The 13526-nt window shown below is 42.9% G+C and overlaps 1 protein-coding gene across 2 annotated transcripts in view; it reads right to left on the bottom strand.

Annotated features, from left to right (window-relative positions):
• LOC129847467 (guanine nucleotide-binding protein G(i) subunit alpha-2-like) overlaps positions 1–5480 on the bottom strand; it is a 109379-nt gene extending 103899 nt beyond the window's left edge. Inside the window, exons 1-2 of one of the 2 annotated variants that reach the window (XM_055915278.1) lie at positions 5283–5480; positions 4621–4764 (exon numbers count right to left, since the gene is read on the bottom strand). In XM_055915278.1, coding sequence (XP_055771253.1) covers positions 4621–4738 — 118 coding nt within the window. In that variant the 5' untranslated portion in view covers positions 4739–4764; positions 5283–5480. Of the gene's footprint in view, positions 1–4620 lie in introns of both variants that reach the window. The other variant, XM_055915269.1, reaches the window with a different exon arrangement.
• Between the last annotated feature and the right edge of the window lie 8046 nt (positions 5481–13526).

Genomic DNA, 13526 nt, shown 5'->3' with positions numbered 1-13526 from the left:
GGAAGTATTTAGAGTCATAAGCTTATTTTCTGACGCTCATGCCGATCACCATTCGTCCAAACATTAACAGAGTATTTGGTTTTGGCTCAAGCACATGCTTCGTCTGGCTGTTTGGGCTCCAACATATTCAAGAAATTCCTAACAGGAGCCCTGTGTTTCTGTCAAAACAATACAGAGAATGGGAGCAAAGTGCACATGAAGCAAGACTTCACTGTCACTGTTCAGTATGGGGGGGTTAAGAGGGTGGCTATGATATGACCTCAATCAAAAAAACCTGGCAGAAAAGTCATGGCACTAGACTCCGAGGATCCAAATGACTGTCTGTCATGACAGTCCCTACTCTGTCACACTCAGACCAGTCCTCTGAGAAGGTGATAAAGGTGGTTAAGTTCCGGCGCCGACAGAGATGGCCGCCTCGCTTTGCGTTCCTAGGAAACGCATTCCTTTGCTTTTTACGTGTTATTTCTTACATTGGTACGCCAGGTAATCTTAGGTTTTATTACATAGTCAGGAGGAACTACTGGCAGACGAAGCGGTCTTCTGGTCAGGCTCCGGAGACGGGCACATCGCGCACCGCTCCCGAGCATACTACTCGCCAATGTCCAGTCTCTTGACAACAAGGTTGATGAAATCCAAGCATGGGTAGCATTCCAGAGAGACATAAGAGACTAACGTTCTTTGCATCACGGAAACATTGCTCACTCGAGACAAGCTATTGGAGTCGGTACAGCCACCTGGTTTCTTCACGCATCGCGCCGACAGAAACAAGAATCTTTCTGGTAAGAAGAGGGGCGGGGGTGTATGCCTTATGATTAACGAGTCGTGGTGTGATCATAACAACATACAGGAACTCAAGTCCTTCTGTTCACCTGACTTAGAATTCCTCACAATCAAACGTCGACCGCATTATCTACCAAGAGAATTCTCTTCGATTATAATCACAGCCGCATATATTCCCACCCAAGCAGACACATCGATGGCCCTGAACGAACTTTATTTGACTATGTAAACTGGAAACCACATATACTGAGGCTGCATTCATTGTAGCTGGGGATTTTAACAAGGCTAATCTGAAAACAAAACTCCCTAAATTCTATCAGCATATCGATTGTGCTACCAGGGCTGGTAAAACCTTAGATCATTGTTATTCTAACTTCCGCGACGCATATAAGGCCTTCCCCCGCCCTCCTTTCAGAAAAGCTGACCACGACTCCATTTTGTTGCTCCCTGCCTATAGACAGAGACTAAAACAGGAAGCTCCCGCGCTCAGGTCTGTTCAACGCTGGTCCGACCAATCTGATTCCACGCTTCAAGATTGCTTCGATCACGTGGATTGGGATATGTTCCGCATTGCGTCAAACAACAACATTGACGAATACGCTGATTCGGTGAGCGAGTTTATTAGCAAGTGCATCTGCGATGTCGTACCCACAGCAACTATTAAAACATTTCCAAACCAGAAACCGTGGATTGATGGCAGCATTCGCGCGAAACTGAAAGTGCGAACCACTGCTTTTAACCAGGGCAAGGTGACCGGAAACATGACCGAATACAAACAGTGTAGCTATTCCTTCCGCAAGGCAATCAAACAAGCTAAGCGTCCGTATAGAGACAAAGTGGAGTCACAATTCAACGGCTCAGACACAAGAGGTATGTGGCAGGGACTACAGTCAATCACGGATTACAAAAAGAAAACCAGCCCCGTCGCAGACCAGGATGTCATGCTCCGAGACAGACTAAACAACTTCTTTGCTTGCTTTGAGGACAACATAGTGTCACTGACACGGCCCGCTACCAAAACCTGCAGACTCTCCTTCACTGCAGTCGACGTGAGTAAAACATTTAAACTTGTTAACCCTCGCAAGGCTGCAGGCCCAGACGGCATCCCCAGCCGCGTCCTCAGAGCATGCGCAGACCAGCTGGCTGGCGTGTTTACGGACATATTCAATCAATCCTTATCCCAGTCTGCTGTTCCCACATGCTTCAAGAGGGCCACCATTGTTCCTGTTCCCAAGAAAGCTAAGGTAACTGAGCTAAATGACTACCGCCCCGTAGCACTCACTTCCATCATCATGAAGTGCTTTGAGAGACTAGTCAAGGACCATATCACCTCCACACTACCTGACACCCTAGATCCACTCCAGTTTGCTTACCGACCCAATAGGTCCACAGACGACGCAATCGCAACCACACTGCACACTGCCCTAACCCATCTGGACAAGAGGAATACCTATGTGAGAATGCTGTTCATCGACTACAGCTCAGCATTTAACACCATAGTACCCTCCAAACTCGTCATCAAGCTCGACTCCGCCCTGTGCAATTGGGTCCTGGACTTCCTGACGGGACACCCCCAGGTGGTGAGGGTAGGTAACAACATCTCCACCCCGCTGATCCTCAACACTGGGGCCCCACAAGGGTGCGTTCTGAGCCCTCTCCTGTACTCCCTGTTCACCCACGACTGTGTGGCCATGCACGCCTCCAACTCAATCATCAAGTCTGCGGACGACACTACAGTGGTAGGCTTGATTACCAACAATGACGAGACGGCCTACAGGGAGGAGGTGAGGGCCCTCGGAGTGTGGTGTCAGGAAAATAACCTCACACTTAACGTCAACAAAACAAAGGAGATGATTGTGGACTTCAGGAAACAGCAGAGGGAGCACCCCCCTATCCACATCGACGGGACAGTAGTGGAGAAGGTGGAAAGTTAAGTTCCTCGGTGTACACATCACGGACAAACTGAATTGGTCCACCCACACAGACAGCGTTGTGAAGAAGGCGCAGCACTCACAAACTTCTAAAGATGTACAATCGAGAGCATCCTGTCGGGCTGTATCACCGCCTGGTATGGCAACTGCTCCGCCCACAACCGTAAGACTCTCCAGAGGGTAGTGAGGTCTGCACAATGCATCACCGGGGGCAAACTACCTGCCCTCCAGGACACCTACACCACCCGATGTCACAGGAAGGCCATAAAGATCATCAAGGACAACAACCACCCGAGCCACTGCCTGTTCACCCTGCTATCATCCAGAAGGCGAGGTCAGTACAGGTGCATCAAAGCAGGGACCGAGAGACTGAAAAACAGCTTCTATCTCAAGGCCATCAGACTGTTAAACAGCCACCACTAACATTTAGTGGCTGCTGCCAACATACTGACTCAACTCCAGCCACTTTAATAATGGGAATTGATGGAAATTGATGTAAAAATATATCACTAGCCACTTTAAACAATGCCACTTAATATAATGTTTACATACCCTACATTACTCATCTCATATGTATTACCGAAGAACCTGACTAACCAGTCACTATCAAATCGGCTTTGACACAACCTTGAGGTTTACGTTGATTGCAACAGGTAGGGGTGTTTTGAGTTAGCGGAGCAAAATGAACAGATCCAGAGTACAGACAACAGAGCAAAATGGAGCCAACCAAAGATATTTGTAATGGTTCAATTCTAACATAGTGAGCACTTCACAGGCTGCAATACTGTAAGCCAGAGTCTATTGCTTGCGGTTAATCATTATCGATTAGGACCTATATTGAACCATGCGGTGAATGATCTGCCATTGCTTGGAGAGGTCTGGAGAACCCATTACATCCATGAGGTGGTTATCATTATTAGGCACAGCTGAAGAGCAATGAAAGCAAATCAGGAATATTCCCTTAGCTTACAATATTATTATTTATCCTGCCTACATTTACATACTTTAATTCAAATATTGCAGTATCCCTGCACATTGTAAATGTGGTACTGGCACTGACCCTGTATACACTGTAGCTCACATTCAGCTTAGAATTTTATTTACTTAAAAAAAAAAATATAATAATTGTTATAGTATTTTGATATTGAAAACTGCACTGTTGGGTACGGCTTGCAAGTTAATTATTTCACTATACTTGACATGTTCAGACCTTAGGTTGTAGACTGTTAAGTGATTGATAACTCTTTCAGGCCTGGGCCTAAAGGCTACATTATGCTGGTATCATTTAGAAACCACCAGATTGTTGGTGTCATTATATGTTAGTTTTTACAGTCTGCTACTTGACTGTAATAAAACCTTGACAACTTGGTGTCAACGCACGACTTTCCTATTTTGAATACTTGAAGAGTTGAGAAAATTCTGGCGGTGAGGCATTCCCCTAATGTATGACAGAAGCAGGAGCGCGGGCTTAAATTTATGTTTACTGGTTCTGACTAGCCTACTCTGTTCCAGTTGCGCACTGGAGGCTAGAGAACCTTCTATGAAATTAGACAAAACGCGGCTATGTAACTAGCTGTACATCAAAATGGTTAATGAGAAAGATTCGGTAGCATCGAAGGATACATGGCCTAGTCCTCTGCGCACACTCTGGACCTCAAAGCTTTACCACGAAAATGTCATCTATGCATCATGACGCATAGTCTTGGAAACCCGAACCTAGGCAACAGTCAAACTGAGGCTTATGATTGGGTTTTCGAGACTAATCAACGCCCGTTAGGTCGCAAAATTACAATTCAATTAAAATATCGCCAGCTCACAACACCGTAACTGCATACAATGTAGCAAGTGTTCATGCGATTCTACATCGATTGGATTCAGACCTTAGAATGGAATGCTTGATGGTACATACCCAACAGGAGCAGTTTCACTTCTCTCGCCGCCTTCTCCCCATCTTCTCGAAGGTTTTTGTCAATCATTTTGGACCGCTCTTGTGCAGCTTTATCTTCCTGACTCACTGTGCACCCCATGGTTCCAAGTGCACGCTTCAGGACTGCTGTTTTTCGGACAATATCACACACAAAAATGTTGCCTATTTAGGGCTGTATGCCTGGGAGCGTTTTTTTTTTTTAAGCGTTCCCAGAACAGTGTTGTGAGGTTGAGAAATTAAACTTCCCCTTTGAGAAAAACGGCTGGGATATAAGTTTGATTCGCTCACAAACCAGCAAACAAATACTTTATTCGACTTAGTCCCAATTCAGTTCTATTCCAGATGTTTACTCGTATTTAATATTCCAAAGCCAAATTTGACGCCTATTTTTTCAACCCCAGTGACATGCTATCCAAGCCAACACGGAAAAGTAATTTGTCTGTCATTACGTGGACACTATTTCAGCAACAACAATTTCTTTTGAGGCGCGTCAATAAAATCAGTCAAGTTCACTTTTCAAGATCAGCCTCGCAGGTTACAACGCAAGGAAATGGGCCCACGGAACTTCAGCAAAAAGTATTCCAGCTGTGAAGACGGCAGATGGATTCCGTTGCCAACTTGCAATGTAACCAAAATTCACATACCCACTGTGAAGAAGCTATTCTATTTTTTTCCTTCTTCCGCTGTGTTTAATTTAGTCGTTCAGTGTGTGAGTGCCGTTATGCATTCTTCTCTTCGTAAAGATTTATCACGTATAAAGCCACACCCGTAACAGCGTGAAGTTTCTCAGTCTGGCCGACAAACCGAAGACAGTTCTGTCACCTCCCAATCCCCTATGCTCCCAATTTAGCAGTGCCAGCCCGTTGCGAAAAACGCCCACCTACTTTGCTTCATGGAAAATGTAGTGTTTCCTTGAAATTGTAGTCTCACTCCTCCGTTCAAATCAAATCACATTTTATTTGTCACATACACATGGTTAGCAGATGTTAATGCGAGTGTAGCGAAATGCTTGTGCTTGTAGCTCTGACAGTGCAGTAATATCTAACAAGTAATCTAACAATTCCCCAAACTCTACCTAATACACACAAATCTAAAGGGGTGAATGAGAATATGTACATGTAAGTATATGGATGAGCAATGGCTGAGCGGCATAGGCAAGGTGCAATAGATGGTATAAAATACAGTATATACATGTGATATGAGTCATGTAAGATATATAAACATTATTAAAATGACATTATTTAGAGTGCATTGTATAAAGTGACTAGTTATCAATATATTAAAGTGGCCAGTGACTGGGTCTCAATGTGGGCAGCAGCCTCTCTGAGTTAGTGATTGCTTTTTAGCAGTCTGATGGCCTTGAGATAGAAGCTGTTTTCCAGTCTCTCGGTCCCAGCTTTGATGCACCTGTACTGACCTCGCCTTCTGGATGGTAGCGGTGTGAACAGATCGTGGCTCAGATGGTTGATGTCCTTGACGATCTTTTTGGCCTTCCTGTGACATCAGGTGCTCTAGGTGTCATGGAGGGCAGGTAGCTTTTGCCCCTGGTGATGTGTTGTGTAGAAGCCACCACCCTCTGGAGAGCCTTGCGGTTGAGGGCGTTGCAGTTGCCGTACCAGGCAGTGCTACAGCCCGGCAGGATGCTCTCGATTGTGCATCAGTAAAGGTTTGTCAGGGTTTTGGTGACAAGCCAAATTTCTTCAGCCTCCTGAGGTTGAATAGGCGCTGTTCCTCCTTCTTCACCACACTGTTTGTGTGAGTGGACCATTTCAGTTTGTCTGTGATGTGTACGCCGAGGAACTTAAAACTTTCCACCTTCTCCACTGCTGTCCCTTCGATGTGGATAGGGGGGTGCTCTCTCTGATGTTTCCTGAAGTCCATGTTCATCTCCTTTGTTTTGTTGACGTTGAGTGAGAGGTTGTTTTCCTGACACACCACACTCCGAGTGCCCTCACCTGCTCCCTGTCGGCTGTCTTGTCATTGTTGGTAATCAAGCCCACTACTGTTGTTTTGTCTGCACACTTGATGATTGAGTTGGAGGCGGACATGGCTATGCAGTCGTGGGTGAATAGGGAGTACAGGAGGGGGCTGAACACGCACCATTGTGGGGTAGTGTTGAGGGTCAGCGAAATGGAGATGTTGTTTCCTACCTTCACCACCTGGGGACGGCCAGTCAGAAAGTCCAGGACCCAATTGCACAGGAAGGGGTTGAGACCCAGGGCCTCCAGCTTGATGATGAGTTTAGAGGGTACTATGGTGTTAAATGCTGAGCTGTAGTCAATGAACAGCATTCTTACGTATTCCTTTTGTCCAGATGGGATAGGGCAGTGTGCAGTGTGATGGCAATTGCGTCGTCTGTGGACCTGTTGGGGCGGTATGCAAACTGAAGTGGGTCTAGGGTGGCCGGTAAGGTGGAGGTGATATGATCCTTCACTAGTCTTTCGAAGCACTTCATGATGACAGAAGTGAGTGCTACGGGGCAGTAGTCATTTAGTTCAGTTATGTTTGTCTTCTTGGGTACAGGAACAATGGTAGCCATCTTGAAGCATGTGGGGTCAACAGATTGGGATAGGGAGTGATTGAATATGTCCGTAAACACACCAGCCAGCTGGTCTGCGCATGCTCTGAGGACGCGGCTAGGGATGCCTTCTGGGCCAGCTGCATTGCGAGAGTTAACACGTTTAAATGTTTTACTCACATCAGCCATGCAGAAGGAGAGAGGTGCAATCCTTGTTAGCAGGCAGCGACGGTGGCACTGTATTATCCTCAAAGCGGGCAAAGAAGGTGTTTAGTTTGTCTAAAAGCTTGACGTTGGTGTCCGTGACGTGGCTGGATTTCTTTTTGTAGTCCGTGATTTCCTGTAGACCCTGCCACATATGTCTCGTGTCTGAGCCGTTGAATTGCGACTCCACCTTGCCCCTGTACTGTCATTTCGCTAGTTTGATTGCCTTTTGGAGGGAATAGCTACACTGTTTATATTCAGACATATTTCCAGACCACTTTCCATGGTTAAATGCGGTGGATCACGCTTTCAATTTTGCGCAAATGCCGCCATCCATCCACGGTTTCTGGTTAAGGTAGGTTTTAATAGTCACAGTGGGTACAACATCTCCAATGCACTTCTTTATAAACGCACTCACTGAGTCAGCGTAAAGGTCAATGTTGTTCTCTGAGAATGACTTGAACATATTCCAGTCTGCGTGATCAAAACAATCTTGAAGCATGGCTTCTGATTGGTCGGACTTGCGTTGAATGGTTCTCGTCACTGGTACATCCTGTTTGAGTTTTTGCCTATAAGACGGAAGGAGCAAGATGGCGTCATAGTCGGATTTGCCGACAGGAGGGTGGGGGAGGGCTTTGTATGCATCGCAGAAGTTAGAGTAGCAGTGGTCGTGGCTATTGCACATGCGTGTAGCGCAATCAATATGCTGAAAGAATTTAGGTAGACTTGTTCTCAAATTTGCTTTGTTAAAACCCCCAGCTACAATAAATGCAGCCTCAGGATGTATGGTTTACAGTTTGCATATAGTCCAGTGAAGTTCCTTAATGGGCGTCTTGGTGTCTGCTTGATGTGGAATGTACACAGCTGTGACTATAACTGACGAGAATTCTCATGGTAGGTAAAATGGCCGGCACTTGATTGTAAGGAATTCTAGATCAGGTGAGCAGAAGGACTTGACTTCCTGTATGTTGTTATGATTACACCATGAGTCGTTAATCATAAAGCATACACCCCCGCCCTTCCTTTTCCCAGAGAGGTGTTTATCTCTGTCGGCGCGATGCATGGAGAAGCCCGGTGGCTGATCCGATTCCGAAACATATCCTGAGAGAGCCATGTTGCGTGAAACAGAGAATGTTACCATCTCTGATGTCTATCTGGAAGGCAACCCTTGCTCAAATTTTGTCTACCTTGTTGTCAAGAGACTGGACATTGACTAGTAGTATACTCAGGAGCGTGTGTGATGTGCACGTATACGGAGCCTGGCCATGTGGCCGCTTTGTCTGCTCCTTCTGCGGCGTCGTTGTTTTGGATCGCCTACTAGAATTAGCTCCATTGTCCTGGGTGGTGATCCGAACAGAGGATCCGCTTCGGGAAAGTCGTATTCCTGGTCGTAATGATGGTAAGTTGACGTTGCTCTTATATGCAATAGTTCTTCCCGGCTGTATGTAATAAGACTTAAGATTTCCTGTGGTAGCAATGTAAGAAATAATACATAAAAAACAAAATACTGCATAGTTTCCTAAGAACTCGAAGTGAGGCGACCATCTGTCGGCGCCATACTGCTGTCATGTTCAATGAGAGATACAGTCCCAGTCAAAAGTTTGAACACCTACTCATTCCAGGGTTTTTCTTTATTTGTACTATTTTCTAGAATGTATAAGACATTGTAGAAGACATCAAAACTATGAAATTTTTTTTTTTATTTTTTTTTTATTTAACCTTTATTTAACCAGGTAGGCAAATTGAGAACACGTTCTCATTTACAATTGCGACCTGGCCAAGATAAAGCAAAGCAGTTCGACACATACAACAACACATAGTTACACATGGAGTAAAAACAAACATATAGTCAATAATACAGTGAAAAAGATAAAAAAAATAAGTCTATATACAATGTGAGCAAGTGAGGTGAGATAAGGGAGGTGAAGGCAAACAGATATATGTATAAATAAATAAAAATATAAAAAGGCCATGGAGGCGAAGTGAGTACAACACAGCAAGTAAAATAAAAACTAAAAAAAACACTGGAATGGTTGGTTTGCATTGGAAGAAAGTGCAAAGTAGAGACAGAAATAATGGGGTGCAAAGGAGCAAAATAAATTAATAAATAAATACAGTAGGTAAAGAGGTAGTTGTTTGGGCTAAATTGTAGATGGGTTATGTACAGGTGCAGTAATCTATGAGCTGCTCTGACAGCTGGTGCTTAAAGCTAGTGAGGGAGATAGGTGTTTCCAGTTTCAGAGATTTTTGTAGTTCGTTCCAGTCATTGGCAGCAGAGAACTGGAAGGAGAGGCGTCCAAAATAACACATATGGAATCATGTAGTAACCACAAAATTGTTAAACAAGTCAAAATGTATTTGAGATTTTTCAAAGTAGCCACCCTTTGCCTTGATGACAGCTTTGCACATTCTTGGCATTCTCTCAACCAGCTTCATGAGGTAGTCACCTGGAATGCATTCCTTCTCAATGCGTTTGAGCCAATAAGTTGTATTGTGACAAGATAGGGGTGGTATACAGAAGATAGCCCTATTTGGTAAAAGACAAAGTCCATATTATGGCAAGAACAGCTCAAATCAGCAAAGAGAAACGACAGTCCATCATTATTTTAAGACATGAAGCTCAGTCAATGCCGAAAATCTCAATAACTTTGAAAGTTTCTTGAAGTGCAGTCGCAAAAACCAACAAGCGCTATGATGAAACTGGCTCTCATAAGGACCGCCACAGGAAATGAAGACCCAGAGTTACCTCTGCTGCAGAGGATAAGTTCATTAGAGTTAACTGCACCTCAGATTGCAGCCCAAATAAATGCTTCACAGAGTTCAAGTAACAGACACATCTCAACATCAACTGTTCAGACCTTCATGGTCAAATTGCTGCAAAAAAAAACACTACTAAAGGACACCAATAAGAAGAAAAGACTTGCTTGGGCAAAGAAACACGAGCAATGGACATTAGACCGGTGGAAATTTGTCCTTTGGTCTGATGAGTCCAAATGTTAGATTTTTGTTTCCAACCGCCGTGTCTTTGTGAGACACTGAGAAGATGAATTGAGGATCTCCGCATATGTGGTTCCCACATGAAGCATGGAGGAGGAGGTGTGATGATATGTGGGTACTTTCTGGTGACACTGTCTGTGGTTTATTTAGAATTCAAGGGACACTTAACCAGCATGGCTACCACAGCATTCTGCAGCGATACGCCATCCCATCTGGTTTGCGCCTAATAGGACTATCATTTGTTTTTCAACAGGACAATAACCCAAAACACACCTCCAGGCTGTGTAAGGGCTATTTGACCAAGAAGGAGGGTGATGGAGTGCTGCATCAGATAACCTGGTCTCCACTATCACCCAACCTCAACCCAATTGAGATGGTTTGGGATGAGTTGGACCGCAGAATGAAGGAAAAGCAGCAAACAAGTGCTGAACATATGTGGAAACTCCTTCAAGACTGTTGGAAAATCATTCCTCATGAAGCTGGTTGACAGAATGTCAAGAGTGAGCAAAGCTGTCATCAAGGCAAAGGGTGGCTTCTTTGAAGAATCTCCTAAAATCTAAAATATATTTTGATTTGTTTAACACTTTTTTGGTTACTACAGGATTCCCCATGGGATTCCCCATGGGTTATCTCATAGTTTTAATGTCTATTATTCTACAATGTAGAAAATTGTAAAAATAAAGAAAAACCCTTGATTGAATAGGTGTGTCCAAACTTTTGACTGGTACTGTAAATCAAAACATTTAATACATGACTGGGAGCATATTCATTTGATATCTCATTAACTCTAGGTTTGAGTTATCTAATTTAATTTGGCAAAAATCCGTTATTGCCGATTACATTTTCTCATTCCACAGAATAGGATAAGGCCAATTTCATTAGAGTGAAAATTGCTTACAGGACTCATCTATTTCGTCTTGAAAACATAATTCATTGTTGTAGGGGAAATTAAATAAAACTAGTGATTCAAGGCTTTACAACTAGATGCACATTGTTAGGTCTATCTAGTTTTTTTTGTTGAGATTTTACTTGTATTTATTTTAAGCTTGTTACAAGACTAACTCATCATCTTAAGAGACCTGTCAACATTGCTCTGATTGTTTAACAGTTGTAAATAGATACAGAATAAATTACTCCACTGTATTTGTTTATTCAAAGCTCTAAATTCAGTGCCATAAAACTTCAATTAGTAGCCTGGGTGTTTATTTGCTTCAATCACTGAAGACAACTGGCGCTTATTATAGACAGGCTTCTATTTGAGCCAGGTGGCTATTTCCTTAATGCACACAGCTTCTGCTCAATAAAATGTTGAAAAGACTATCACAGTTTATTGGGACCGGTATAAACATGATAAAGTCCATTCTCTCACTTGTTGCACCTTGTATCACCACCTAGTTGAGCTGACCATGTCAAACCACACAGCTGTCTCCTCCATGGCAATGATGTTGCTCTCCGCAATCTTCTTTTGCGTAATCTGTACGGTACTCACTGAAGTTCACTCATAAACAATTTATTTAGACCTGATGTTTATTTGAAACAGCCGTTTATTTGCGGAAATATGTGCCGATGGCTGGCTATTAAAAGGGACGGACGACTACGTTTCATTGAAGTTTTACGGTATGCATAGTTTGTAAGCATCTCACTTATGGCTCTTGGGTGTCCCCTTGTGGTCTTTGGTGTGCACACAAGTCTATATGATCAGAATGAAAACATAAATTCCAGATACTAACCCTTTTCATTAATTGACTCAGGATGCATTATTTATCTTAATCATTGAATCAGAGCTCAAAAGCTCAAGACACTGAATGTCAGCTATTAAGATCAGATCAATTAGACTGTATACTCTACGTGGTAGTATGCCTACTGGTCATTTCCATCTACAATTTAGCCCAAACAACTACCTCTTTACCTACTGTATTTATTTTATTAATTTATTTTGCTCCTTTGCACCCCATTATTCTCTGTCTCTACTTTGCACTTTCTTCCGCTGCAAACCAACCATTCCAGGGTTTTTTTTAGTTTTATTTTACTTGCTGTGTTGTATTCACTTCACCTCCATGGCCTTTTATATTTTTATTTATTTTATTTATTTATACATATATTTGTTTGCCTTCACCTCCCTTATCTCACCTCACTTGCTCACATTGTATATAGACTTATTTTTTTTTTCACTGTATTATTGACTATATGTTTGTTTTACTCCATGTGTAACTATGTGTTGTTGTATGTGTCGAACTGCTTTGCTTTATCTTGGCCAGGTCGCAATTGTAAATGAGAACGTGTTCTCAATTTGCCTACCTGGTTAAATAAAGGTTAAATAAATAAATAAAATAAAATTTCCTCACAGCCAACTGATATGGCAGGGACTGTATCTGAATGTTAGTGAACCATATTGGACTGAAAAATATTCCAGTTGATGAGCTCTCCTGAGCAGAGTAGCTGTGTTAGCTTGTTGTCAGCATGGAAGACATGCCACTTCAGCTTATGCACAGCAGCCTACACTCATTAATCCCCAAGGCCCCTTTTCAAAGTTAATTACATTTCGGTATTGAAAATTGCTGGAGGAGTAATGAAATTAACTTATTCATAATAGACAGTATAAAAGAAACACACTTGTATCGAATATGTCCACATCTTGGGCAGAATGATCATTCACTGTCTGATGATGGCTCATTACAACAGAGCTATTTTTTGCTTTGTCGAAATGTACTTTAATTGTTTCCCTGCCAAGCCAATCTTAAAACAAAAAGTGTAGTTCAAAATGATACTCTCTTTGAAAAATGCCATCTGAATGGAACAAAATGTATTACAGTGCATGCCAAAAAATACATTGAGTCTATATATCAAAATTATATATCTTTTTTTATTTAACCTTTATTTAACTAGGCAAGTCAGTTAAGAACAAATTCTTATTTACAATGACAGCCTACCCCGCCAAAACCTGGACGACACTGGGCCAATTGTGCGCTGCCAATGGGACTTCCAATCACGGCCTAATGTGACACAGCCTGGATAGACTAATCTTGTTTTCAAAACCATGAATTCGTATAGCTTCTCAACACCAATACACTGTTCCAATATTCTGTTCCAATATTAAAGTATAAAATAACTGTTGATTGATGGAGGGGTTTTGACAAGTTAGTGATCTGTTGAAACCTAGTGATTCATT

The sequence above is a fragment of the Salvelinus fontinalis genome, chromosome 3 (genome assembly GCF_029448725.1).
Source record: "Salvelinus fontinalis isolate EN_2023a chromosome 3, ASM2944872v1, whole genome shotgun sequence".
In the NCBI taxonomy this organism is placed as follows: Eukaryota; Metazoa; Chordata; class Actinopteri; order Salmoniformes; family Salmonidae; genus Salvelinus; species Salvelinus fontinalis.
The sequence above is the reverse complement of the archived record's forward strand: the minus strand, read 5'-3'. Positions and strand labels throughout refer to the sequence as shown.